Source organism: Salvia splendens, unplaced genomic scaffold, assembly GCF_004379255.2.
Source record: "Salvia splendens isolate huo1 unplaced genomic scaffold, SspV2 ctg839, whole genome shotgun sequence".
In the NCBI taxonomy this organism is placed as follows: Eukaryota; Viridiplantae; Streptophyta; class Magnoliopsida; order Lamiales; family Lamiaceae; genus Salvia; species Salvia splendens.
The window spans coordinates 57,737-84,702 of record NW_024599519.1 but is presented as its reverse complement, the minus strand read 5'-3'; the positions used below and the strand labels follow the sequence as shown (position 1 = coordinate 84,702).

Here is a 26,966-nt window from a genome sequence, read left to right as displayed (position 1 = left end):
GTTTTTTGCATCATGCATGTGTTTATATTGGACGTAGTTGGTATGTCGTATGACTAATGTATGATATAATGATGTAATAAGAGAATTTGATCAGTCACAGTAAAAGGAAATGTTATGTGATATATAGTGTGATTGGATAAATATTATGTGACACAAGGTGTGTGATATAAGGAAATGATATGTGATATATGATGTGATTGGAAGAAATGCGATGTGAGCATGTAACATACTTGTGATTGATGAAAATGTTATGAGACATATGGTGTGATTGGATGCAGTGAATGTTATGAGCCATATGGTGTAATAGGAAAAAATGTTGTGTTACGGACTCCATTCCACAATCGATTGTGAGAACAATTGGTGTGGGGTATATAGACTAAATGGACTATCTTTTCTGATAGGGTAGTCTTTTGGGATAAGTTCTCCAATTTGGTCTGCATCAATTGGTGCTTTCATTAAGAGCCTAAACGGCTCGGAGTGGTGGCCGAGCAACGAACTCGTCGTGACCAACACATACGTTTGGAGCCGACTCGGAGTTGTGACTTACAGAGTGATGGCCGGGCAAAGAATCTGCCATGACCAACGAGAACTCGGAGTGGTGGCCTGGCAAAGAATCAGCTGTGACCAACGAGGACGTTGGCCTTTAAAGGAGGGTCGAATGTTACGGACTCAATTCCCACATCGATTGTGAGAATAACTGGTGTGGAGTATATAGACTAAATAGGCTTTCTCTCTTAATAGACTAATCTTTTGGGATGAGTTTTACCGTTTAGTCTGTATCATTATATGATATAGAGGAAATGTTATGTGACATAGTATGACGGCAAGAAATGCTATGTGAGTATATAGTAGGATGGGAGGATTCAATCGGGCCTAACGTGGATGCATTTGCTTAGTCCGTGTACCCATGTTTTTCACTAAGCACACTTAGTGCAAATATGTGATAATATCTAAGATAATATATGTAACTATTTATAATAATGTGTGCATTAGCATATGTGGTTATACTTATGCGTGATATAAAATGAAAATTCAGATATTGTTTTATGAAATAGACTTTGTTGTACTATGATTTAGTGGAGTTCTGATATAAGTTGGGAATCTGAGACTTGCTAACGTGGATTTGGATGTTGATACGTATATGCATATAAGAATAGGAGGAACGATGATCAGGTATTATTAGTTGAAAATCTATAATTCATATAAATATATGAGCTTATTCATTAGTGTTATCACAAGTACTCTACAAAGCTTAGTGTTGTAATCTCACCACATCAACATGCAGCTGCAGAGGGATCAACTCACTAACATTGTAGGTAAATATTTTAAGTTTATTAGTTTGTTTGCGTGATGTTAGGATTTGTAAAGAAAAAAAGGTTGCCCCGATATCACGTCCTAGGAAATAAATAAAAACGTGTTCAAATAAAATACGAGTATCACTTATTCAATTATTTCAATATTCGAGTTAGTGTTACAAATAATAAACTGACACTTCTTTTTTATAGTGACGGGACGTGATCAATTGCTAATTAATTAGCAATATAAAATTAAGATCAATTTTTAATCATTAGATTAGAGCATCCGTAATGGCGGACTTCCGCTCGGATGTCAGACCGGTGTGCGCGACGTCTGCGCGGGACGTCCGCCATTGTGCAACTGTTCAGGGGATACAGACACCCCATGTCCGCGCCTTTCCGCTGACGTCCGTCGCGACGTCCGTCCGGACGTCCGCCATTGCGTTGACTCCCACGGACGTCGGCGCGGAATTCTCGATTTTTGCATTATTTTTTTTAAAAAAATTCTATAAATACGTCTCGTTGCATTTCATTTCATTCGCACAACTTATTTTAACAAGTTTCTCTCTCTCTCTAAATTTCTTTTATATTTCTGTAATGTCTGGTAGTGGTAGTGGTAGTGGTAGTGGTAGTGGTAGTGGTAGTGGTGGGCATTATGAACACATGATGCGGCTGATTCATGCACGTGTGCGGGAGGCATCGGAGAGGGAGGAACAAGCGGCCTCGGCGCCGGCGGTGCCTCGACCCATCCATCGTCGCACTATAGTGCCCCGGGATCACCTCGCTGTCCACAGTCGGTTGTACGAGGATTACTTTGCGCCGGAGCCACGGTTTGGGGAGAACATATTCCGACGACGGTTTAGGATGCATCGTCCGCTCTTTCTGCGTATCGTGAGCGCTTTGGAGCGTCGATACGGGTATTTTAGGGTGTGGGAGGATGCGGCTGGTAAACCCGGCCACACGCCGATTCAGAAGTGCACTGCCGCAATTAGGCAGTTGGCATACGGAGGTGCGGTCGACATGTTCGACGAGTACCTCCACATCGGCGAGACGACTGCCCGCGACTGCCTGAAGTATTTTTGTCAGGGCATTAGGGAGATATTCGGGGATAGGTATCTTCGGAAGCCTACCCCGAAGATTGTCAGGCTCTGCTGGATATGCATGAGAATCAGCACGGGTTTCCGGGGATGTTAGGCAGCATAGATTGTATGCACTAGGAATGGAAGAACTGCCTCGCAGTCTGGAAAGGGATGTACACTACTGGTTTCAAGGCCAAGAATCCCACGATGATCCTTGAAGCAGTAGCTGACTACCGGCTGTGGATTTGGCATGCATATTTTGGAGTAGCCGGGTCTAACAACGACATCAACGTCCTCCAGTCGTCGCCCCTCATCAACGACCAGTGCATGGGCACAGTATGGGCTATTATTTGGTGGATGGGATATACCCGATGTGGCTCGTCTTTGTGAAGACGATCAGATGCCCAACGGATGAAAAGAAGATATACTTTGCGCAACGTCAGGAGGCAGCGCGCAAGGATGTGGAGCGGGCATTTGGTGTGCTCCAGTCTCGATGGGCTGCAGTAAAGGGTCCATCATGGCTGTGGTATGTTGACAGCATCGCCGACATCATGTACGCATGTATTATCATGCGCAACATGATTGTTGAAGATGAAGGCTCATCGCTGACCGATTGGGCCAACGATGATGCTACGACTACGGGTCCAAGCCACGGCGTGGCCACTGACAATGTACGCATGGGGATAACCCATGACGATGTTGAACGAGTTCGTGCATTCGCCGACATGTGCCAAAAACAAGCCCATGTTCGACTCCAGAACGATATAATTGAAGAAGTATGGCAACGGAAGGGTCGTCGTTGATGGAGTTTTTAATTGTTGAAATTTATTTATTTTTATTTTGGTGAAATGTACTTTTCTTTTTTTAATTAATGAAAATTTTATTCTGTATTCGTTTTGAATTTTTCTTCCGTAAATTGCTTAATTCCGTAAATTGTTAAATTGGTGAATTTGTGATTTTTTTAATGTGGGAAGTCAGTCGGGATGTCCTTGGGGATGTCCGCCCCTGTGCAGTGGGATGTCCGTATGACGTGGCATCCACAGTTGGAAGTCCGTATGACGTGGCAGGAGGTGTTTTTGGGATGTCCGCCGGGACATCCGCACCACTGCGAATGCCCTTAGAAGATCTAGCTGTTGATATAATACGAAGTAGATTATATTTTAAATTTAAAAATTTATTAAATAAAATTAAAGGGTATTAAGGTCAATTCTCTCATATTAAAATTATCTTAAATCTTTAAATTTTCGTAACTCACCCGATTTCAATTATTTTTTCGCAAAAAATATATCAATTTAGAGGTAATTTTATAAGGATTCTAACGAAATCTCAATTGCATAGGTTCCGACGACGTTCAGATGATGGAATTTGATGATTTTTATTTCAGTTTTCATATATGTTGATAAGCAGATTTTTATCAACAAATACATCAAAAAAATCTCATATATAATGCATGTAAAATCTCAACATAATGCATGTAAAATCTCAATAAAACTGTGTTGAAATACTCATGTCACTGTATTGATATTTGTAATACACTATGTTGATATAAAAAAACACGAAAATTATGATATGATAATAGAATGACGATCTTACCCTTTTGTTGATATTTTGTCTACTATTTATTGAAATTCGTAAGATTTAATCTCATCCACTCATTTTGAAATCTAATGGTGGAGATTTGATCTTGATTTTGGATTATGATGCTATAAGCAATAAAAGAGGACTGAAAGTGTAAAACATGTAATGAACATGTTTTTTTTATATGTTTTACATTCGAAAACATATCAGTTTTTAACATATCATATTCATATAATTGAAAAGCAGAATAATCATATTAACATCAATATCAGTTTTCAAGTATTTTGATTGCTTTCCGGAAATGCATAACAATAGTACTATCAAATTTATCAGTCTGAACATATGCAATTTGAATGATCATTACATGAAGTCAATATAGTTATGTGAACTACAAGTTGAGAGATTTTTTTAGGAGAGAAAGTGGTCGGCTTTAATTAACTGTCACCTATATTTTGTCTTCCAATTATACCTCTGAACTGATACTGAACACTGATATCGGGACGACCATAAATCTGGACAATCTATTCATGATCCAATTATCCAAATTGGTTCTTCGTTCCAACTTTAAGGAGGGCCATCTTGGATCATCATAAAGGGAGGAATGAAGAAGAAGCACCGATGATGATCCTCCTAGTGGAAGAGTTGAATGAAATTGAGCTCTAAACGAGTTGACTCTAGTATGCAATACAAGTGTGAATTTAGTCAGCAATGGGGAGGGCAGCCTTACCGGGTAAGGCTGCGTTGGGTAGTTTTTGGGATGGATGGATGGTTGTGTTGTATATTTCACATCTGGGTATAGAGACAAAGACAGAGACATATAATCCAGAACAAAAGAAACTCATTTGCTCAAATGTTGAGAACTAAGTTGAGTTTCTCACACAGGAAAATAGGCCAGGATATTTCTCATGCATTCCAAACATCAACCTCATTTGTACTACTAACTGATGAAATTTTGATCTTTTTTTTATCATGCTAGTAACAAAAAAAAAGCATTACAAAACACCACTAATTACTAGCGTTTGCGACAATATCCCACTTATAATGTGATGCATTTTGTGCCTTATTCCCATTTCACTTACACGCATTCAATCAGTAATGCCAATGACTTGCTCGTTGATCTCACTCCTGTGCCATTCAAATAAACATACTACTTCATTTAATGCAAAACATTTACAATTTTAATGTTCACAAATTCATGGATTATAAAACCAACCACGTCTATATAAATTTCAAATCCTAGAACATATATAAATTATCAAACGTAGTAGCTCTCCTTCTACTTGCACAAATAAGAGTCAACAAATATATGAAGAACACTAACCTCCTCAATACAGGCGAATTCAAACAATATCACAAGTGGATGCGAGCAGCAAAATTAACAACTGGAGACTCAGGCTCTGCAAAATGACCAATTTAGTTAAAATATGACATGAAAGACACAATAAGTATATAATACATTATAAATTTACAAGAGAGAGAGAGAGAGACCATTTGAGGGTTGGGGCATAAGGAGCAGGACATGGGGATACAGAGTCATCAGGTAAATGTTCCATTAGATCTACTGTTGCCTGTAGGCAAGCTATTAGCATTTTCTTCTCCAACCTTACAAGTTGAGTTGCTACTCGCCGTTTCGGATTCAAGTTACTATCTGCAAGCTATTTGACTCAAAGATGTCAACTGGAGCAAGCACAGAACAGAGAAAAGAAAAACTAAAGCTGCATAACTGATTAGAGAAGTTAATTTGTAGTTACCAAGATTTCATCTTCACTTAGTGTAGTAGGATAACCATCAAGTCGTTTTATAAAATATCCAGCAAGTTGATCCAGAACGGCACGTTCCATACAAGCACTCACCTATACATATCAGGATAAAAAGTTCTGAAGCGAAATCATAACCTTTAATTCATGATACAAATGATGAAAAGGAGTAGACATATCTTAGAGCATATGCTTTTTTGGCTTTGGTTTTACATAGAAACAAAAGTTACAGAATTGAGCTTACCGGACATATTGGACCTTGCGAAGATAGAACAGATTCCATCTCTGACCGATCATAAACATATCCCAATCGCAGATAAGGAAGCATGTCCAGCACAGCCTCTCTTTCTTTCCCAACCGAGACCTGCTTACGTGTGTATAATTTCAGTTGAAAACAGAATCTTCAAGGATATCATAAGTGTAGTTTGGAGGAGCTGGACCTGAAAACTTTGAACTGATAACTTCCCATTTCTTTGTGCAGCCAATCTCTTATCCTGATACTGAGGATCCTCAGTATTCAGAGAAGCCTAAGGTACAAAACAATGTAATCTAGTGATTATTAATTCATAGTTCATACCAACTGCGTCTATAGAAGAACAGCCACAAATTTTACCTCCACCACCAGGCGATCATAAGTATTGTCATCATCTACAAAACCATAGTTTATTAGTAATTTTGAATTGGGCTGCGGCCCACACCTGGAATGAAGAAAACCATCTCGAAATTATGAAAAGCCCTTTGAAATGTGTGAATTTTTAAAAACAAGGAACTAGCCATCCCAAACCAATCACTACTTTTCTCTGTTTGTGTGTATGAGAGAGAGAGAGAGAGTTATAACCAGACGACAATAGGTTCCCCAGCTTTATAGGGACGATCGACAATAAGTTGCACAGCCCCATCAACAGCAGTCAACATTGCTTTGCAGTTGCTTTTATATGACAAAAGCGGAGGCCCTAAGGGAACCAAGGCAAATCTCCTCGCCAAACTGACTCTCTTGTTAAACGGAATACAAAATTAACTTTAGTACCTTACTTGAAGAATTTCTACTAATGCTACATGACACAATCATCTGAAAGTGGTGTTACTTTTAAAGTTCACAAATATAATAAAAGAATGTTAAAAGTATACATAACAAACCTGCAAATGAACCACACATGATTGAATGGCAACAAAAGCTTGTTTGAAAATCTCAAAAGGGAAAGCCTCTGTGGGGATATCAAATGGATATTGCTGAAAAAGTCAATAATATTCACGATCAAAGCTAGTTCCATTCAAGTAAAACTGAAATATGTATGAACAAATATTTACTAGTGTCTTAGTCACAGAAACTTGCCTGGAATAATGAGCCAGCCATGAACCAGACAGTGTCAAGCTCATTGTATTCTCTCTTTATTCCTTCGGCCCTCCCCAAAATTTCAGCCTGAATCATTACAACATTCAAACTGGAATTTTCCACACAGATAACATTTGGTAGACAACCAACAGTTGTCTCAGTAACTTGAAGCAATGGGAAGCAAAGTTTTAGATACCATTGTTGGACTGCCTGTTAGGTACTCCAGTTCAGCCTCTGACCATAAAAGTGGTGACTCAACAGCTAGCTGCCCTCGACCCCTTTGGCGATCAAGTTCTTTAATGTAAGGATACCAGAAAGACTTTTTACATTGCTTCTTCTCATACATTAGATATAGTGCCAAGCAGGCTAGCTCTGATAATTTGTTCGTGGTAAGAAGTTCAGCTGCATATTCCAAAGATCTTCTAGTTAACAAATCAACTTAAAAAGAAGCTTGATGAGCAAATAAGAGTATTAAACACTTAAAACAACCTCGCCTCTATTATTCTGGGAATAAAACATTAGAAGGCATGGGCATGAACAATGTTTGACAGAAAGAATTGGTGAAATACCAAATGCAAGATCAGTTGTTCATGCCAAAACTAACAAGCAACAGCAAAACATCAAAAAAATTGTATATCCCTATCATTAACTTGGAGTTCAAAAGCTTAATAAACAAATACTACCAAGTTTTACTCAAGTTTCAAACAGGACAAAATCGAGGCCTTACCGACAGTTTCATTTCCCAAAACTCTCTCAAGCGTCACCACCAATGCGTTAGGTACACAAAATGCTACGTCACCTTCCTGGCAATTATAAACAAATCTCCCAACAAATTAGTATGCTGACCTAGGAGATACATTGAAAAAATCAAGCGCCAATTCGAAATAATTTTCATTTTCCTTTTTAAAATTCGAGGCAGAAATTCAATTTGATTGAAGAATTGAGATAAGTGCAATGAGTAAATGCAGAGCGCTGACCTGGAGATCTTCACTGGCAGCTACATAATGAATGGAGTGGTAGTTGGAATCGTGAGAAGGCCTTTCCTTGAGCATAACTTTGCACGGCGGAAGCCCGTTCTTATCCATCCAAGTCTTCAAATCGCCGTAACCGTCTTCCTCTTTGCTCGTATTATCGGTCGATTTGAGAATTGTGTCGGAATTCGAAGCTGCGCACATATTTCTACATTTCCTGAAATTCCGAGGCTGAGGAAGTGGATTCGCGAGACGAGAGTGGGGAATCAGCGGCGGAGGGCGAAAAGGAGTTGGAATGCAGCGCGAGGTTTTGAGTATATCCATGGAGAATGGATTCGGTAATCGATTAATGCATGTATCTGAGTGGAAATCGGGGATTATGAAACGGCGGTGGTGAAATTGCCGACGGAGCTCAGTTGGCTGAGTTGAAGATATTTCGTGACGAGTTTGGATTGACCAATAGTAGAGAGAGAGAGAGAGAGAAGGGCGAAGGAAGCAAAAATCTAATCCGGAATCGGGTCGGGTTCTGCGGGTATGACATGGCCCACGCATTTTTCATGCAGATGGGATTTGTTGTAACAAGATAACGTTTTTAACCAAACTACAAAATGAAAACATATTCATCGGCATTTGGCATTTTTATAGTACTATCATTTAATTATCTTAAAATATAAATTTTTCTATAATAAAACTAAAAATGAAGTATATTAATGTTCTTTTATAATGGTTTAGTTTTTTTATTCTGCATTTGGCATTTAGAAAGGTGGTGCTTTGTCTTTAACACACTCCCGGAGATAAAAATATGGGAAAATTAGCATTACATTTACACAGATTTCTTAAAGTTATAAATTTTTATAATAATATTATAATTTGTAAATTAAATATTTAGAAAACAAAATAAATAACGTATATTAAACGAATTTCCTATTTAATTTATAGTATGGCAATTTTTTGCAAGATCTTGTAATCAGATTCGAATTTTGCTGATTCGACTTTGAAGAAATTAATATTGGACTGACATCACAAAATACCAGAAACAATAGTCTCTTTTGATCATTGAAATCAAACGTGTCCAAAATCCGAGGGAAATAAGAATAAAGAAAAAAAATGATACAACTATTGCTACATATACAACAGTAATAACACACGCACACACAAAATTAGAGGCTGGAATGAAAAAAAAAGAGAGTAATGAAGATGAGCAAGAGCTAGTTAACTTTTGTGCTTTTATCCTTGCACAGCATATGCCACTCCTGCAGAACGGCGACTTGAAGGGCGCGATGTTCGACCTCCTCCGGAGTTAGCTTAAACAGCGTGGAAGGCCCCTTGCTCTTCTTGCCACCTTCCTCCCCGTTTTCTTTATCCTCTGTTTCTTCATCCTCGTCTGACGCCTCCTCCTCTTCCTTCTCCTTCTCCTCCTCTTCTTCTTCTTCCGTGCCAGGCTTTTTGCGGGGGCGTGCTGCTTTTAGCAATGCTATCCGTTCCAGTGAGGTTCTCAGCCTCTCTGCTGCAGCTGCTTTCACTTCATCTTCAGGCATGTATTCAACGGTGCCATCTGTCAAGTCATCCATCCACCCTTGTAGATCCGAACCAATCTCCTTGGTGATGGACGCATCTGAAGCTCGGACCACAAATTTGCATATCATGGTAGTAGTCTCGTCGCCAAGGTCCACATTTCTGCTCACTTCACTAGCACCAAAGATCATCATGCCGATGAAACCTCCATACCATGTTTTAGCAGCATAGCACAGCTGTGTAAGAAAGAGCTCACCGACTTAAGTAAATGCCTTATTATAACAGAATGGTCAAAGGCAAAGGCAAATATTTACACAAGAAGATGATGAATGTCGTTCGATTGAACATGAAGTGATACACAGTGGTTGCAAAATTAATACCAACCTGAAATCCAGCAACTGTCCGGATGATATGCGAGCAAACTTTATGGAAAGGCTTGGAAGAGAGAGATTTCAAGCCACTAAGGAAAGGAGACTCCCCATATTGCTGTGCAGCAGTAGCCTTAAAACCACTTCCTTCGTATGTATATGTACCTGTGCATTCCACTATAGCAGGCAAACTAGGCCACAAGCGAAAATATTCAACAGGAGAGATTTTATGAGGTAAAAGAAGCTCAGTCAGAGGAATTTTGTATGGCTGGCATCTCAAGACCGGCTCCCATAATTCATTCCTTGAATTCCTCTTTTGACGAACTATCTGTGGATCTTCTTCAGGATAGTCCCCTTCATAATCACCCATAGCACCAATACCATAGTACTGGACTTGGACAGAAAGGGCACATCGTTCAAAGTGCGAAACACCAACAGTTACACTGCATATTACTGGCTCCTGAATATACATATGCAAATGAAGGCCTTTCAGATGTTTTAAGTACAACGTACATATATTGGCCAAATTGAAGAAAACTGAATTTTGTTTTGAAACCCCAACTCCTCACTCATTTTGCACTTCGTGTGCGGGAAGAAGTTCTTATCTAAGATTTAAATGGAACATAAGAAACATTAGCTTTTTTACAACATCAATGAACGTTTAAACATGTTACTGGGAAACAAAAACTATTGCCAACCAATTCACTAAAGTTTGAGTGGATTTCATGAACTAGTGACATTGAAAGGTATACGCATTCAATCATTCAAAAAGCACTTAGCAAAGCGTAACTCATTCAAACAAACCTGTGAATTAAGATTGTGCAATTGTCTCACAGCTTGAGGAGACCCATTCATGAAGTACAACCCACCAGATAGTCCAACCCGAATGTCAACCCGATTTAGTTCAATCTCTGTAAGGTTTAAAGCCTGAAATGTTCAAATGAACAATTGTCAAAAATCAAAAAGGATTTAAGAGAATATTTTCAGGAAAAGGACTAAGAAAAGAAAGTTTTAGGAGTGGGAAGTGCATATGTGCCAAATGAAGTGGGAGTTATTAGATGCTACAAGCAAGTCACTAATCATTCTAGAGAACCATATTAAAATGAACCAATGAGCACAGTATTAGTAAGTCGCAATCCTAAGGTGTCCAAGAATGAAAGAGTGGACTTGCAGCTGTACGTAAGGCAACACAACAAGTGGCATACTAAAAAGAGATGGCCTAACCTTCAAATGAAGAGTAATCCTTCCATCATTTGGATCGGATAAGTGATAACCTTCAACATAGCACGGATCACTGCTACCAGTCAAAGTGAATGCATTTGGAGGAACCTTGATCAAACTTGAGTTAATCCCTTTTGTCATCAGCTCAGTTAATTCACTGGGATCAGGTCTCCAAAGTTCTAATACAGCCTTATGGATTAATCCCTCAAGTTTCCGGTCCTGAGCTGCAGATGCATCATAGAACTGAACAGTGAGCTTGTGGTTGCTGAATGGATAGTCTCCTCTGGCTTCACTAACTCCAGCCCATCTGAAACATAAATACATATGGCAACCAAATCAGAAAAAAGGTTTCATAACAGAAAGTCCTTCAGATTCAAATTTAGGGATTTTTGGACAAGCATCCACAACATTCTCTACCATCGAGAATCGCTAGTATTATTCTGGAAACCAAATGGCAGAAGAGAAAATTAACTCCCCCAGCCCTGAATTATTCAACCATTTGCAAAATTACATTCTCTCAAAAAGGCAGAATCTCCTCCAATCCAATCAACTATCAGAATTTTCATCTCAGGCTTATGATGACTCCGGTAATGAGTAATAACAACCAAAAAAGTATGGACTGTGAAAAGCAACCAGTTATTGGCTGCGAAAAGATAAACTCACTAGTGTTGGTAAACATTGGAAAAGCTCTGGTCTAAGAACAAGAAGTGAAGAGCAAGCTTAGCGGTCTAGGATGCTAGGCTTGCTAGCTTGTTTTAAGTTAAATCACTATCGGAATACCAGAATGCAACTTTGATTTCATTCAGAGCTGAAGCAATCCTTAGTAAGCCCTTAATGGAGATTTATAAAATAATAAGAATGTGAAATGAAGGGAAAACTGGGAGAACTCCTAACTGAGTAATTTCTTGTGTGTTTTCTATATATAGCTGAACACCAGCAAGACATGTATAGATGCCCTATGGGTAGTTAAATGCTCACAAACTCTTGATGCAAAAGTTCACTAAATATAAACACTTAATTCCTCACATTATTCATTTTCTATGTATTTTGAACAGCAGCATGACATATATAGCAGGGCATATATGTATTTTGCAAAATATATACTTTCTCAACATAATTCATTTTTTCAAAATAGTCATGCATTCTACTATCTTTCGTTACATAAGTAGCATAAGTCCTACCTGTCGTTGGAGTGGTTATGAACATATTTAATTCTCTGGATCATTAAACGGCACTGGTGCTTATTAACTGAATCAGCTGCTGGATTGCTCCTAAAGTCTTCAAGTTCTTTAGTCAACAAATTCCCAGCCCTGGCATTACGTGATCCCAAACGTTGAGCACACAGCAGAATTGCTTGAACATCTTGAAGCCGGTTTGTTGTACTCGCAGAGGAGTCTATATTGAATAGGACTTTATGGATATTAGATATAATGATATTTAATGGGTCCTCAGGATCATCAGCGAGAAGTGGGTCCAATCCCTCCAAATCAATGTGCTCTGAAATTGCCCACAGTAAACGGCTGCATATTCTAGATGTGTTTACCTGCCAAACATGATTATTATTGAACAAGATACGCTTTTGATGAGATAATGTAGTGAAAGATATAGGATTGCGTCAAAAATTCAACAAGTATACTATTAGATATAGCTACAGTTATAACACTAGGAATATAATGGATATGCATGCATTGATTATCTATCAGAACAAAGCTTTTAATAAAGAACAACGGACAGGGAGGGAAGGAATATGTAATACAGCAGAAACCGTGAACAAACCAGATGATACCTTCTAGAAACAATAATAGTAACAAATTGGTAGATCGTAAGGTACTAGCATGCAGATTCAGTATATGCTTTCAACTATAAAACTTCACAACATTACGTTAAAGGAACTTGGAAAACATTAACAAACCTCGCTGAGATCTTTGACAAGTTCCCGTTGCAAATTTTGCAACCTTGTCTCATTCAATATCTGATCTTGAGATGCCCCATCTTTGACCCTTTTAATACCTCCTCTTGTGTCATAAATATGGCAAAGCCTAACAAGCAATTTAAGATAGCAATCAATTGCATATGTTCTGCCATCGCAATCCCATTTAACACATGGTCTGCACACTTCCACCACTTCAAGAGCTGGCTCTGTCCAATTTAAAGCACCATAACCAGTTCCGTAAGCTAGGGCACCGATTACCCTGCTCTCCATGCCCGAACTCTTCTGTTCAGGTAAAGGCAAGGACAGCTGAAAGCAGCTCTCTACCAGCATGGCAACTAATTCTTCTCTAAACAAACTCTTACTAGTGACGCTGTTAAGGTCATCCTTTACACTAGCATCTTCGAAAAGTGAGACAATATCTGTTCCTGCCAGAGGTTTTTGACCTCGACGGACGCTCTCCTTTGCAAACAGATCTACACAAAGAGCAGTACGACAAATACATGCCAAAGCATGCATTCGGTCAGATTCTGCCCTCAAGTTCCTGACCATAACAAGCAGCCTTTTAAACAATGAAACCTGCACCGAGGAGCAATGGCACATCAAAACTGGTTATTATATCATATCCTCCATCTGATCTAAAGTATAAGCATCAATATCAAGAATAGGAGAACACTCTAGCTGTGATTCAGAAACATGGAATCATGTGATGCTCCCACAAAGAAGGTTGGTGAAAGAAAATTAGTGAATCAACTTTTCAGTACCTCAAGCCATACTAATCTCTTGTCCTCTAGTTTAAAAGTGGCATTAGGAAATATCTAAATTCCTAACATTCCTCAGAACAATTGCAACAGGAAACCGCTAGTATTATAAAATCATCAATCATTTCAAAACAAGAAATCTGCATACGTAGCAACAGCACCAAAACATACACACGTTGAGAATCCGCATCAGATCTGAATAATGAATACCAATCAGGAAACAGACCTGCATGCTTAGGTCAAGGAGATGTAGATTAGTTACGACAGCTCGAACAATGCTCTCGCGGGCAGAGGAATACTCTTGTCTGTCCCAAAGAGTAAGAATTGCAATAGTTGAGGCGGAGGCCCACTCAGGCTTCCCTCCAGGAACATCAGCTAAGTATAACATATTAATCCCCACTTCAAATATCAAGGCAGGATCCAGCGATGATGCCAGAAAAGGTGCCAAATGCGACACCACATCAGATACTCCCACAAATCTCTCTGTATTTGCTGAATCTGAGTTTGTGTCACTTCTATTCTTTGATGACATTGATAGCTTCTTGATCACCTCTATCGATCCTGAAGCCACTGCTTTCACCGCATAAACTAGCGGAAAAACAGTCGCTCTAAAACTCTCAATAGGGAGGATTACCGAGCGAGACATCAATGCACTTCTTTTCTTCCAAACAAAATCAACCATCGAAGAAATCCAATTCGATCGAATTGCTACAGAATTTTCAGTGTCAACTAACTTATCTCCAGCTAGACGACTCATCTTCTTCGATTCAAATTCCTGAAACAGTTTCCCAATGGATTCAAAGGCGACCTTCGAAACAGAATCAGACTTATCAAGCATGTTCTGCGCCATCCGGTTCCACCAATTGGAGACGCGATCGAGCAAGTTGATATTGTTCTCACACAAGGTCACGAGATCATCACGCGCGAGGATGCAGCCCAGTGTTTCCGTAATCGAAAACCGCAGATTATCGCTGGGCGAATCAAAGCAAGCCGAGATCTCCTTGTGGCAGTCGTTAATGAGCTTGCCGAGGCGGTAGGAGGGGACGGCGGCGAGAATTGAGACGGCGGCAGCGGTGACATCGGGATCGGGGAAATCGAGATCCTTCCGGACGCCGGAGCACACGGTTTCCCAGAGATCTGGAGTGAGGCGAGTGGATCGGATTAGGTCGAAGGCGAGCTTTTTGGAGACGGCGGAGGCAGGCGAGGCGACTATCTCCTCAACGGCGGATTTGGCGAGCACCGAGATATCTCTTCCGGCGGCGGACTGTTGGAGTGCTTGGAGTAATGCTCCGGACTGGCGGAGCGCATCGTTGGAGCGGAGGTCCGCTTGGATCTGAGCAAATAGGATGTCCATTTTCTAGGTTCGGAACTTTGAACTGGTGGCGAATTACTCAAATTGAAGTGATAGGAGTTTGATTAGGCGGCGCCTCATTATCTGGAAGAGAAGTTGAGAAATTGAACGGCCGGAGTTTATGATCTCCGGCGGTTTCCAGAAGAGGAGGAGTTGAAGGTGGACTGCAAGCTCGTTCTTCTAGTAGCTATGCCACCTCAGTTCAATTAAAAACGCTAATATCATTTCCAAAAGCGCGTTTTAAGGAAAAACGAACTTCGATAATTTTCTATTTATGCCTAAATCCAGCTTATTTGAATTTTGTATCGAAAATTTAATTCAGATAAAAATTAGGGTATGATTTCAACTTTATGCTAAATTTGAGCTTATAAACTCCACTAACCTATTTTTTAAAAATTATTTATTTATAATCGATATCAGTTTGTGTCTTTGACAAAACAACAGTATCAATTGGTGATTTTTTTTTTCTTTTTATAGTATTTAGATTAGTTTATTATTTTTAGACTTATTCTGTAAGACTTAATTTTTATATATTATTTTTAAGAATTTAACTGATTAATGAAGACAAATTATGTCATAAAAGAATAGAGAACGGCTATGATTATAGCATTAGCTCATGAAAAAATACTGTTACCATTGTGTCAGTAAGGATCTCAATCTCAATTTGCTGATCTTTCAAAATTTGGAATTAAATTGACTGATATTCTGGAATAAGAAATTGGGGCATGCAATTTTTTCATAATAAGATATTTTTACTTTTATTTTTTTTATTTCTTTTATTTTTTAATTTCTCTCCCAATATTTATCAAATAACTAAATTACCTACCTTAAATTTGGACCCGATTTCACAAAAACACAATCATAGAGTAATTGAATGGGCCAAATTGTCCATTTGAAAGATTGGGCCAAGTAGAAATATGGAATGATTGGGCCGAGATGGAAACGAAAATGGTATAAATTGGTCGAAACAGATTGAATGGGCAACTGCAAAGATCGACATCAATGGCGGATTACCATTTTGTTTACAAGGATCTGGAAGGAACTTCCACTCAATGGGACGATATTCAGAGAAAGCTCGGGAATCTTCCGGAGAAGCCACCGGTGTTCAAGCCTCCGTCTTTCTCCCCAGCTGAGGACGAGGATTCAAAGCCCAAGGATCGGACCTGGATCGATGGCAGAACCGAGGAGGAGCTTGAAGATCTCGAGGATGATCTCGACGATGATCGCTTTCTTGAGGAATACAGGTATTCAATTTCTCTTTTTGTAGAACTTGAATGATTGTTTCCTGCAAATCGGTTGCTAATCACTTGGTCTACAAATTGATTTAGCTGATTTGAGAGGACATATTCAGCGATCGATACAATGTTTCTGCAATTTGGCAGTTAATTTCATAGATTGAATGTTATATGGTGATTGAAATGTAAATGTGATTGTTTTCCCCCCTTTTTGATACATTCTGTTGAAATAGGATCACAATAGGCTTGATTGTAGTCATTGTTCGTTATACTTTCGATTTACTGTTCTCTGTTTTCACAAACGACTCCAATGGCTTTATCTGTTTGAAATCAAGAAATTACTTTGTTCACTTCTTTCATTTGAACTAGACAATTGAGTATTATGAGTGTTCCTTCGTTTTGATTTGATAGGAAGAAAAGGTTGGTTGAGATGAGGGAAGCATCTAAGGTAGCAAAGTTTGGTTCAGTGATTCCAATTTCAGGATCTGATTTTGTGCGCGAAGTTTCACAAGCTCCACAAGATGTTTGGGTAGTCGTCTTGCTCTACAAAGATGGGTAAGAAGTACTTGTTGTTGACATCAGTAGTTCTGTTGTCTTGGTTGATCGCATGAAGATTGATCACAGTACACATTTTTCTAATCCCCAAGTGCTTTTATATCAGATTCCCAGAGTGCAGGGTGCTTTTGCAATGTCTTGAAGATTTGGCGAAAAGATACCCTGCAACGAAGTTTGTTAAAATTATATCAACGGAGTGCATTCCCAACTATCCTGATCGTAATCTTCCCACAATTCTGGTGTACAATAATAGTGCTGTTAAGGCAACTCATGTTGGGATACATAGTTTCGGGCGGAGGTGCACTTCTGAAAGTATGTCATTCCCAACTTTTTGTTGTGGCATGTGTCAGTTTCTCTTCCCTACGGTTGTTAGCTGTTTATCGGGCATATAGACTGTAGTACCGTTTTTAACATGGATGATTGTAGTTGAACGTACGGACATGTGACATTTCAGTCATTGAATCAACATCTGTGAAATAAAAAACTGTACATGAAGACTGTGTTCTTAGCACATGGAAATAAAAGGGAATAAACTAGTTCTAACAAGAATATCCAGATTGGAGTGTAGATTTTCATCTGCTATGTATAAGTCACTTCCCAAAAGTTTAGTCTTCATTATATTGTCTTCTGTGATGTAGTTGGCTGATTTTATTGGAAAATCTTCAGTGGATACTAGAAGTAGTTGTCTGTTGAATTTATAAGTTTGTCGGCCATTCTAATCCTAGTTGTTCTATGTTGAGTAACCCCCTTTATCATTATATTACTGGATTAAGTGTATAATCTTATTTAATGGTAGTTGTAAAAAATGTGATTGAATTGTATTATTTGTCTTCAGGTGTAGCCTTAGTTCTATGTCAGGCAGATCCGGTGTTGAACGATGGACATGGTGGAGAGCAATCAAGAGATGCTGTTCTTGACGGAGTGACGAAGAAGTTTCTGGAGAGGGTTGTCAGAGAGCGCGAAGATGATGATGGATCTTCAAGTGATTGATTTGCATGTTTACTCTGCAGAGGAGCTGCTTTTATGCTCTCTCTAGAAATGTAATTCTGCTACTGTGTAGGGAAACTTCTTGTATCCACTTATCCGTATGTTTATCCTTCTTATTTAACAATTATTTGTGATTGAGGGTTTTCTAGTTTAGTTGCGTTTTGACATGATGGTATTATCTCCCTTTAGTTCTTAGTTAGCTTGGATACTATTTTGCTACTGGGAAACTAGTTTGTGATGAACTCAGTTGAAAGTGTAAAGTGTGAATTACTGAAGAGCTGCAGAATATAAACAAATGGATATTGAACCTTCCTAGTTAAATAACACAAGTAAGCGGTCAACAAAAGCCATTACCAGATGAAAATTGTTCTAAGCTCCTACTTTCTTGCTAAGGCTACATCTATCTACAAATATTTACAACGAAATGCACATCTACTCCGTACTCATTTGAAACACTGCCTCAGTTTGGGGGTCTCGCGCACGAGAATATTGTGGTAAGCACTCTCCTGCTGCACGTCTATGCAGTCTCGTGTTTTCAAAACCTTCAATATCGCAGGCATAGATTAATACCACAGAATAACTCAAGGCTATACATATATATTGCTTGAATGGATTACCAGTATCTCATAGAACATAATTGTGCTCTCTTTCTTTGTTTTTCCTGCCAATAAGCGCGACAAGCTCAATACTTCTTCCTCTTTTCGTGTCCTTTTATGCAGGAGCTTCTTAGCAAGATGACTTCCAATTACTCTGCATAGAAAAAGAGTTCATCACAACTCACCCTCGTGTCAGTCAACTTTTACCAGAAAGAACGTAAGTTATACCTTGTTCTGGCAGAGAATGCATCTGGAAATACGAAGTTGGCAAAATGAAAAGGTTAAATCATCACAATATGAAGAATTTTGCTATCGCACACTAGTGAACATAATAAAAGTTGGGCACTTAAATACCTTTCTCCAAGCTATCACCTCTGAACGAGCTCGTTTCCTGATAGAAAAACATTTTAGCCATCAATGGATGTATTTAGTGACCAACTACTATGCTGCCAAGTTTTATTTTGCATTTGAAATCAACCACCAAAATCAAAATGCAAACTGTGATACAGAATACACGACTACCTCCTGAAACAAAGCGTCCAGTTCAAGTTGTTCGCTTGAAGATGTACCCTTCTCTATGCTTTCAAGGGATGAGGAAGTTTCCAAGATGTCTGAATCAGCGGCAACTGTTTCAGCTTCGTGTGATCTCAACGAGTTAAAGTAAGCAACAGGTGTTGCAGGAGCGATCGGAATTTGGTCCTGAAAATCTTCTGCAACCGAAGATCTGATAGGTGGAGCTAGTTCAGGAGGCTTTTCTAAAACCAGGGGCGTGACAGCAGTTTGCCCACTCAGTAAATCTGTAACTGGAGAACTGACAACTGGAGTTTGTGTGGGAGACTCTTCTGTGATAGGAGATCTGATGTCTGGAATCTGTTCTTGAGCACCATGCGTTGTAGGAGCTTTGAGACCATCTTGGTCAACAGATGGTTTCACAGATAAAGTTTCTAGTTCATAGCAGCTGTTGTAACAGAGATTTACTGAGACACCTGAGTAGGAAAGGAAAAAATATTCAAGGTGGCGGAAAATCTTTTACTTGTTGAAGCTGAATCCTAGATGACTATGAGTACACTCACAGGGAATCAAAGGCTCAAGGAAACTGTGTGTGTAACAACTTTTATGAGATCTCCAGGCTTGTAACCGAGTGTGAGGAATAGTCTTTCTCTCACGTTTTAGGTCAATTGGATCTTCTTGTATCCATCTCTTCAATACCCTTCAAGATGAAGAGCAATATACTAGCATCAAATTTTTATAACTACAAGAAATTCATCTCAATTAAGAACCACCAAGTCAACAGAGACTGTTCTTACGTCTTAGGACTTTCTCAACACGTCTTATGATATAGTATGTTTTACTCAGTAATACCAAAGAATCAAAAGAGAAAATCAATCACATACTTATTAGGCACCACTGTGCCCACATCCACCAATGCCTTCCGCTTTTTAAGAAACTTTGCACTTTCCTTTCTGCCAGGAGTCTGAACAGCTGCAACTCCCACAGTGCCAACATCTGCTGCTATACAAACAAAACAAGGATAGGAGTCACTCATGATACAAAATACAACCAGAGAAAGAGTTTGGTAGGCATGGAATAATATATCAGTAAGATTTAGGAGGTGTCGACAGAAAGACTGAGAGTACATTGGCACAAAAATGGAAAGTGTAATGTAGTCAGAATGTGATATTACCTGGAAGCTTAGGTTGAGGAGTTAGAATAGACACATGAACACTTTCTGGTTTATGGCATTTTACACTTTCCTGGGGAATCACCTCTAGTTCCGGACCCACTTTCCCTGCATTATCAACTGCTTCACTGGAAACTTGGTCTAAATGTTCTTGAAAACTCAACTGAGTAGGCAGATGGTCCATGCGCTTCTCTTCAGCGACATCCTCTTCAAGTGTTGGTTTATCATGGTCATCTTTCTTTTCAGCCAAGTTCAATAGCATTAAACCAGATAAATGTTCCATAGAGAAATTGCTTTCATCAAGTATTTCCAAGTTTTCTACAGGATTGCTTCCTTCGTGTAATGGATTCACAGCAGAATTCAATTCCACATCTTGAATTGGCACCAGGAAATTTGAACTTGTACTTTTATTAGATGGCCTGTCATACAATTGCTCTTCTTCAGCTTCATCCAACACCATTGGTTCAAGGCGATCTTCCAAAGTAAACACAGTTCCACGAAGCATCTCCAAACTTGGTAAGGGAAAGATAGCATTATTGGATAGACGCACAACAAAATCAGACTCCATACTGTTAGTCGGCCAATGGATATTAGTCCTTAGATCCTTGTCAGATAAATAAGCATGCATTTGTTCTTCTTGACTCCGTCCCTTGGTATTTGGGCTGGCACTCTCATGAGATGCCCTATTGTTCAGTTGCTCCTTTTCAGCATCATCTAGTACCATGAGTTCAATGCCTGAACTGGGTAAAGAATGATTCCTACTATTTAATAGACGAACAGCAGCAGCAGAATCAGAATCTGCCTCATTTGTTGGACAACTCTTGCAATCCTTGATGGATAGCTTGTTATGCATTTGTTCATTTTCAGTCTCATCCAACTGAATTGGATCCACACAATCTTCTAAAGAATGACGTGCTCGACGAAGTACCTCAACACCAGCTAAAGAAATGTTTGCATTACTTGATGACTTCACAGACAAGTCATGTTCCTGATGGGCTTCAAACACACTGCACCAGTCAAGAGATAAGGTATGTTACTAAGTTTTCATGTATATATGTGTACGTATGCAAAAGTAACAGATCTTGCATACATACTCTCTGGGCGGTGTGTGAGTAGATGAGTAAGCTTCAGAAAGTGGAACAATATCCTGTACAAATTTTGTTGGAGGACTATCAGCCAAACAATATCATAATAAAAACTGTCACTGAATCACTTCACGAAGCCTATTTTTTCTACTTCTTTGTTGATTTGCTACAACTACATCACTTCCACATGAAGTAAAGGGGATAAAAAGTGGAACCAAAAATACACACCTTGCGAAATGAGCCAGATCTACGAGAGACTTTTCCGCACCCATCTACAAAATTAGATGCTAAGTTGTGCCAAAACAGACGCATAAAACCATTGTAGTGAAAGCAAAAACATCATACCTGCATGCATCTCTTGTTCATGTGATCTCACTTTCCCACTGCATAACCAAACATAACAAGAAGAAATATAAAGAACCACACAAAACCACAACTTATATAGGAATCATATCAGGCATGAAGCTCACCCCATTGCATCTTGATCTAGACCAAGATCAAATGTATCAAGTTCAAATCTCGCGGGCAGAGTAATCGAGTGAGAAGGTCCCTGAGGGCGAGAGATGCCGACACCTGCTTCAGCTTGTGCACTTTTCCCGGTCTTAAAGGTACACAGCCTGTTGAGAATTTCATGACAGTCATTAAGTAGATACTCAACTTTCTTGGAGTAGATTCTCACAATGCCTAGAAGAAGGAAGGCTAAAATTCTATGAGTGACCACCGGAACTCCATCATCCAGGATCTTATCTGTTGAAGACAATTATAGCAAAATAGGTTAGTTCCATCAAATCTCATAAAATTTTTCATAACGCATCTGCTGCAATTTCACTAGTACTAATAGCTTATGCTTAAAACTAACAGCTGCATTAACAACTACATACTTTTCCACAAAACCTCCATACATATGCAGCATTTCAATTTTGTTGTTTCTAATTAATAGTAGCAGAACTAAAATAACTTGTAAAATGAAGTAAGCAAGAAAAAACCCCTTGAACCATTGAAAGGGCAAACGAGAAATAGCTTTTGAAACGTGAAAATAATCCATAAAATTCTAGAAATAATTAGTTATTTGCAGTAAAAACGCACAGAATTGCAACCACAGCAAAAACGGGCTAACCAGGCGGCAAAAACAATAACAAAAATAAATTAAAATAGAGATAATACTACATTATTTCTCAGTGAATATGAAGATGAAGATGAAGATGAAGATGAAGATGAAGAGAGAGAGAGACAGACCGACAGAAGAAGGAATGTGGGTGTGGTGAACTTGATCCTTCTTAATTCGTTTATGGCAATGAGCGGCCATCCAAATGATGCCTAACGCCCCCTTCTTCGATAGCAGCAACTGAGAGTAAAACATCTCTCTCTCTCACAGCTCAACTCTCAAGCTTTGGCTATGTGATTTGAGGCAAGGAAGGTGTGCTCTGACAATATAAACGGTCGATTGCTCAGACTCGAGAGAAGAGAGGTGTGCAATGAAAGCTTCATTTTTCCCAAAATAACATACAAATATTTTTTTTATCTTATCGTTTTTTCAACTCTCTTCTCTACTATCAGGGTATCCACCGTGGTGATAGCCCAGCAATAGCTCAGCCATAGCCCAGTTACAAACTCCTCCTGCCACATCATCAATACTAAAAATCCTCCTGCCACATCAGAAATAGCCCAGCCATAGTCTAGCCATATCATAAATAGCCCAGCCACATCAATAGCCACATCACTAATAACACAATATACGGAATTTAATTTACGAGACATATACGGAAACATTAATAATACTATTTTAATTTTAAAAAAAGTACAATAAATTTTAAAAAGTACTAAAATTTTAAAAAAGTACATTAATAATAAAATTACATTAAAAAAAAGTACATTTTACAAAATTACATAAATAAAAAAACTAACTCCGAGCAGTCCTCCGCGCTCATAACTCTTCAATTAAATCCTTTTGGAGTCGAATATGAGCTTCCGTTTGGCGCATGTCGGCATCGCGTATATATAGTGTCTCGAAAATTTAAAAAAAAAATAAAAAAACCGCTGGGCGATGCGCTGGGCGATCCCGACGCTGCAATGGCGCCGAGCGGATCGCCCAGCGCCCGTCGACCGCCTAGCGCTAGGCGATTTTTAATTCCGAAAAACCGCTCGGCGGTTTTCGGAAGCTGCAATGGTTCGCCTAGCGACCGCCTAGCGCCGGCGCTCGGCTAGGCGGTGCGCTAGGCGCCATTGTGGATAGCCTCAATGGAGGCTAAATTCCTATTGACGATAATGTCCCTCTATGGTTTCCGTTTTATTATTGGTAAAAACTTGACGCTATGATTTTATATCGTTAATGTCTTCTGATTTCTGAATTTTATATTTCTATAAATAATGTGATTTTCCAAATAATGAGAAGGGTTAATGGCTTGTGAAATAGCGTAAATACTACTCTCTCCGTCCCATAAAAATATATATGCTTTTCATTTTGTCCGTCCTACAAAAATATGTACATCCATTTTTAGAAAGTTATGTCAATTTAATAATGTAGGTTTTACTATCCACTAACTCTACTTGAACCACCATTCTCCTCCTTTCTCTTAATTTACCATATCATTCTTCTCATCTTTCTTATATTACCAATTTTATTTTAATTCACGTGTCATCTCATCTGTCCATATTTTTATGGAACGAAAGGAGTATTAGTTTTAGAAGCCACCCTCATAATTCTACAAATCAAAATTGCAGCCAAACATCTTTTATTGAAGGGGGCCAAAAAGGACAAGATAGGGGCATAATCGTCCACTGATATTTAATACTAGTACTACTACTTAGGGACAAAAGGTGATTCGCTCACCCCAGGCGCCCCCATAACCCGGCCCGACATCGCTATGGAGGGGTTCAAACACGGTACCTCAGCGGCCCATTAGGTGGGAGGAACTTACACTGGTAACCAGCACACAAGGAGCCACCACAGTGGTGAAACTCCCACACTGCGGCTGCCAGCATTCGATCATGTCTGCTTAGGGACAATCTACCACCCAGGAACCAACTGAGTTAAGCCCGTGCGGGCAATACTAGTACTACTACTGCTACGAGTAACTGGAGGTGATGTTTAAACTTATCATGTTTCTCGGTAAAATACATAGTATACGTGTTGATATTAGAAAAAAGAGTAATTTTTTTTTACTTTTAATATTGAATTAATACATAATTAACCGCTCTAAATCAATAAAATAATAATACAAGCCCCTCTAGTTTTATCCTTTTTTCCGGCGTTTATATTCGTATAAAGTTTCAAGTAAAACTAACATACTACTAAATCACTTGAAAGATATAGTTTCCCATTTCCAAATAGTTTGAGAACAAAAAAATATCCATATGGGGAAATAATTGCAGCAACACAAGTAAATTACATCCTCCATTTCGCATTAATAGAGTTATATTTTTATTTAGGTACCAACATAATAAAATCATTTCTAAATAATACTGGTATAAATCATTATTTTATTTCAATTCCAATTCCTAAAGGAGAAAGGATACCTTATATGGTTATACCTGAGTTGTAAATTTCGAGTTCAATTATCAAATGTAAGATCACACAAATTTAATAAAATAGCTCTAATATTACAGCAATACTGCAAGAATACATCGTCGAATGTAATACTTCGAGTGTCGATCCACAGGGAAGGAATTGATTATTTAATTCTAAGACGTAGAAAACACATACTAAAAAGTGATTTGTTTTGAAGGTTTTGATTTCCAAAAGTCGATGACAAAATTAAGCTACAAGTTAACTAAGAAAGACTATTCAAATAGGAAAATATGTCACTCCAAGTTGCTCGCTAGGCTTGTATTGTTCTACACCTTTTACAATAAAACATATGATGGGATTAAAACATCAGCCTAATCACGTACACTGAACATGTACACGATGAGTAGTTCACAATTAGCTGAACACATAACCTATGAACCAATTTTCAATGTCTATAAACTCCTGTGGAAGCGCGGGAGAAATAAACATCTACTATAATCACCTACTTAATCCACTATCAAATTATCCTCTAAACAATTCTAATCCAATAGTATACCAACAATCAATCAATCCTAAACTATGTTAAAGAGACAATAACAAAGGAAATAACAACACTACATTATTAGCCAAAAAACTAGTGTATAAACATTAATCACATTGATGGTATCAAATCACATGAATTCAATAGTGTAGAAACATCCATACAAAGCCTAGATTACAACTTGGAGTAACATGGAGAGCTTAGCCTAAACACATGGTGATATTTGCAATTAAAACCATAGAAAGCATGCTCTCGTTGAGTGGAATTAGGATTTGAAGACGGATCGTCGGAATGTTGGCTGGAACTCTTCCTTTTCTTCTTCCTCCTTTCTTTCTCCCTCTTCTCTCTTTTTCCTGCCCCAATCCGTCTGATTTTTCTCCTTTCTCTCTCCTTTTTTTCTCCCCTCAACCGCCAAGGAAAACTGCCGAGTTGCAGTTGAAAATGGACTACCCGGCCGGGTGGTATTTTGCAACTGAAAAATCACCCGGTCGGGTGAAACGTTCTGGACTCCTCATGCATTGCGGACTACACCCGGACGGGTGGAATTGTGCAACTGAAATATCACCCGGTCGGGTGAAACGTTCTGGACTCCGCGTGTAATAAAAATTGCACCCGGCCGGGTGGAATTAGCAGGCATAAAAATACACCCGGACGGGTGCCTCCCTTTGAGAGCTTTCTGGGCAGATCGGGGAATTTTTGCACAACTTTTTCACCATCCGGGCTTCATTCCTACACCATAACACATACTTTTGCAAGCATCTAACTATATAAATCATGTAAAGTTAGGGGAATAAAAGTGTACAATTTGATTCGCATCAATACCCTTCCCCTTTACTTGAGGTTTGAACCAATCATCAATCGAAAGATTGCAAATAATATGAATTTTAACAATATAAAGTTAGTAGTAACATATAAGAAAAGAAAAAGTAAATTGAATTACTCGCGGATTTCAAATCAAACTTCTTCAACTCTACCAAGCTATTTACAAAACATCCACAAAATGTCAACAATAAGGTCCAAGGTCTTTATTAAAGGTTGTAATGAGGCTAGGTATGAGGTAGGATAAATATGGATAGTGAGCTCAAAGGCTACACATTTGAGTGCCAAATTCTTTCCTCTTACAACTTCTTTCCAAAGATCAAACAACAAGATTTTACAACCAAACTCTCACTCCCCCAAACTTGAGATTATTCTAGACAAGATTACATCTTAAAAATAAAAAGAAGCTCTAACTTTATTTCATCGAACTTTTTTTTTCTTTTTTCTTTTTTCTTTTCTTCTTTCTTTTTTTAGATAAGACCTTGACTTTTGCAAATTTGGAGGTCGTCTTTTTTTTTTTCTTTCTAAGAACTTCATTCTTTTGACTTATCCATCAAATCAAGTCTCAAAATGTCTACCCTTTTTTGCAATACACCACCCAACACTCAAAACTCAACCACAAAGCTCAAAGTAGTATTTAGCACCCAAATAGTAGCAAGGTCTAAGAATGAGGCTAAAATGAGGCTTATTTAAGTAGCTAAGTGATTGGCTAAGTGTTTACACAAATGATAGGGAATTAAGCTCAAAGTGGCTTCTAAGGGATCATGTATTGGACTAGGCATGTGATTATTTGGTCATAG

The 26,966-nt window shown here is 38.7% G+C and overlaps 4 protein-coding genes across 6 annotated transcripts; 1 reads left to right on the top strand and 3 right to left on the bottom strand.

The window, feature by feature from the left end:
- Window positions 1-4,770: 4,770 nt before the first annotated feature.
- LOC121791515 lies at window positions 4,771-8,506 on the bottom strand. Its single transcript, XM_042189436.1, has 13 exons — window positions 8,020-8,506; window positions 7,770-7,845; window positions 7,239-7,444; window positions 7,043-7,129; window positions 6,847-6,939; window positions 6,548-6,702; window positions 6,323-6,407; window positions 6,150-6,236; window positions 5,954-6,073; window positions 5,704-5,805; window positions 5,441-5,607; window positions 5,274-5,349; window positions 4,771-5,077 (listed from the first exon to the last, which is right to left on the bottom strand). Coding segments are annotated over exons 1-12 (1,497 nt in total). The 5' UTR covers window positions 8,338-8,506; the 3' UTR covers window positions 4,771-5,077; window positions 5,274-5,348.
- Window positions 8,507-9,041: 535 nt separating this feature from the next.
- Window positions 9,042-15,342, bottom strand: LOC121791520 (protein TPLATE-like). Its single transcript, XM_042189442.1, has 7 exons — window positions 14,035-15,342; window positions 13,030-13,626; window positions 12,299-12,660; window positions 11,121-11,424; window positions 10,701-10,823; window positions 9,913-10,356; window positions 9,042-9,764 (listed from the first exon to the last, which is right to left on the bottom strand). The coding sequence occupies exons 1-7, from the start codon at window positions 15,160-15,162 to the stop codon at window positions 9,222-9,224; spliced, it is 3,501 nt and encodes a 1,166-aa protein (XP_042045376.1). The 5' UTR covers window positions 15,163-15,342; the 3' UTR covers window positions 9,042-9,221.
- An 814-nt stretch (window positions 15,343-16,156) lies between these two features.
- Window positions 16,157-18,103, top strand: LOC121791524 (phosducin-like protein 3). The gene is made up of 4 exons (XM_042189455.1): window positions 16,157-16,403; window positions 16,806-16,949; window positions 17,056-17,261; window positions 17,785-18,103. Exons 1-4 carry the CDS (start codon window positions 16,162-16,164, stop codon window positions 17,937-17,939), a joined length of 747 nt encoding a protein of 248 aa, XP_042045389.1. The 5' UTR covers window positions 16,157-16,161; the 3' UTR covers window positions 17,940-18,103.
- A 116-nt stretch (window positions 18,104-18,219) lies between these two features.
- On the bottom strand, window positions 18,220-22,808 carry LOC121791523 (sister chromatid cohesion 1 protein 3-like). Of its 3 annotated transcripts, none has more exons than XM_042189452.1 (13): window positions 22,535-22,808; window positions 21,769-22,045; window positions 21,644-21,681; window positions 21,527-21,570; window positions 21,308-21,360; window positions 20,217-21,220; window positions 19,927-20,044; window positions 19,606-19,742; window positions 19,055-19,518; window positions 18,887-18,923; window positions 18,761-18,782; window positions 18,554-18,686; window positions 18,220-18,478 (listed from the first exon to the last, which is right to left on the bottom strand). In XM_042189452.1, the coding sequence occupies exons 1-13, from the start codon at window positions 22,656-22,658 to the stop codon at window positions 18,380-18,382; spliced, it is 2,550 nt and encodes an 849-aa protein (XP_042045386.1). In that variant the 5' UTR covers window positions 22,659-22,808; the 3' UTR covers window positions 18,220-18,379. The 3 variants fall into 3 exon arrangements, with proteins under 3 accessions (XP_042045386.1, XP_042045387.1, XP_042045388.1); XM_042189453.1 differs by having other exon boundaries at window positions 19,927-20,041; XM_042189454.1 differs by having other exon boundaries at window positions 19,927-20,038.
- Window positions 22,809-26,966: the final 4,158 nt, after the last annotated feature.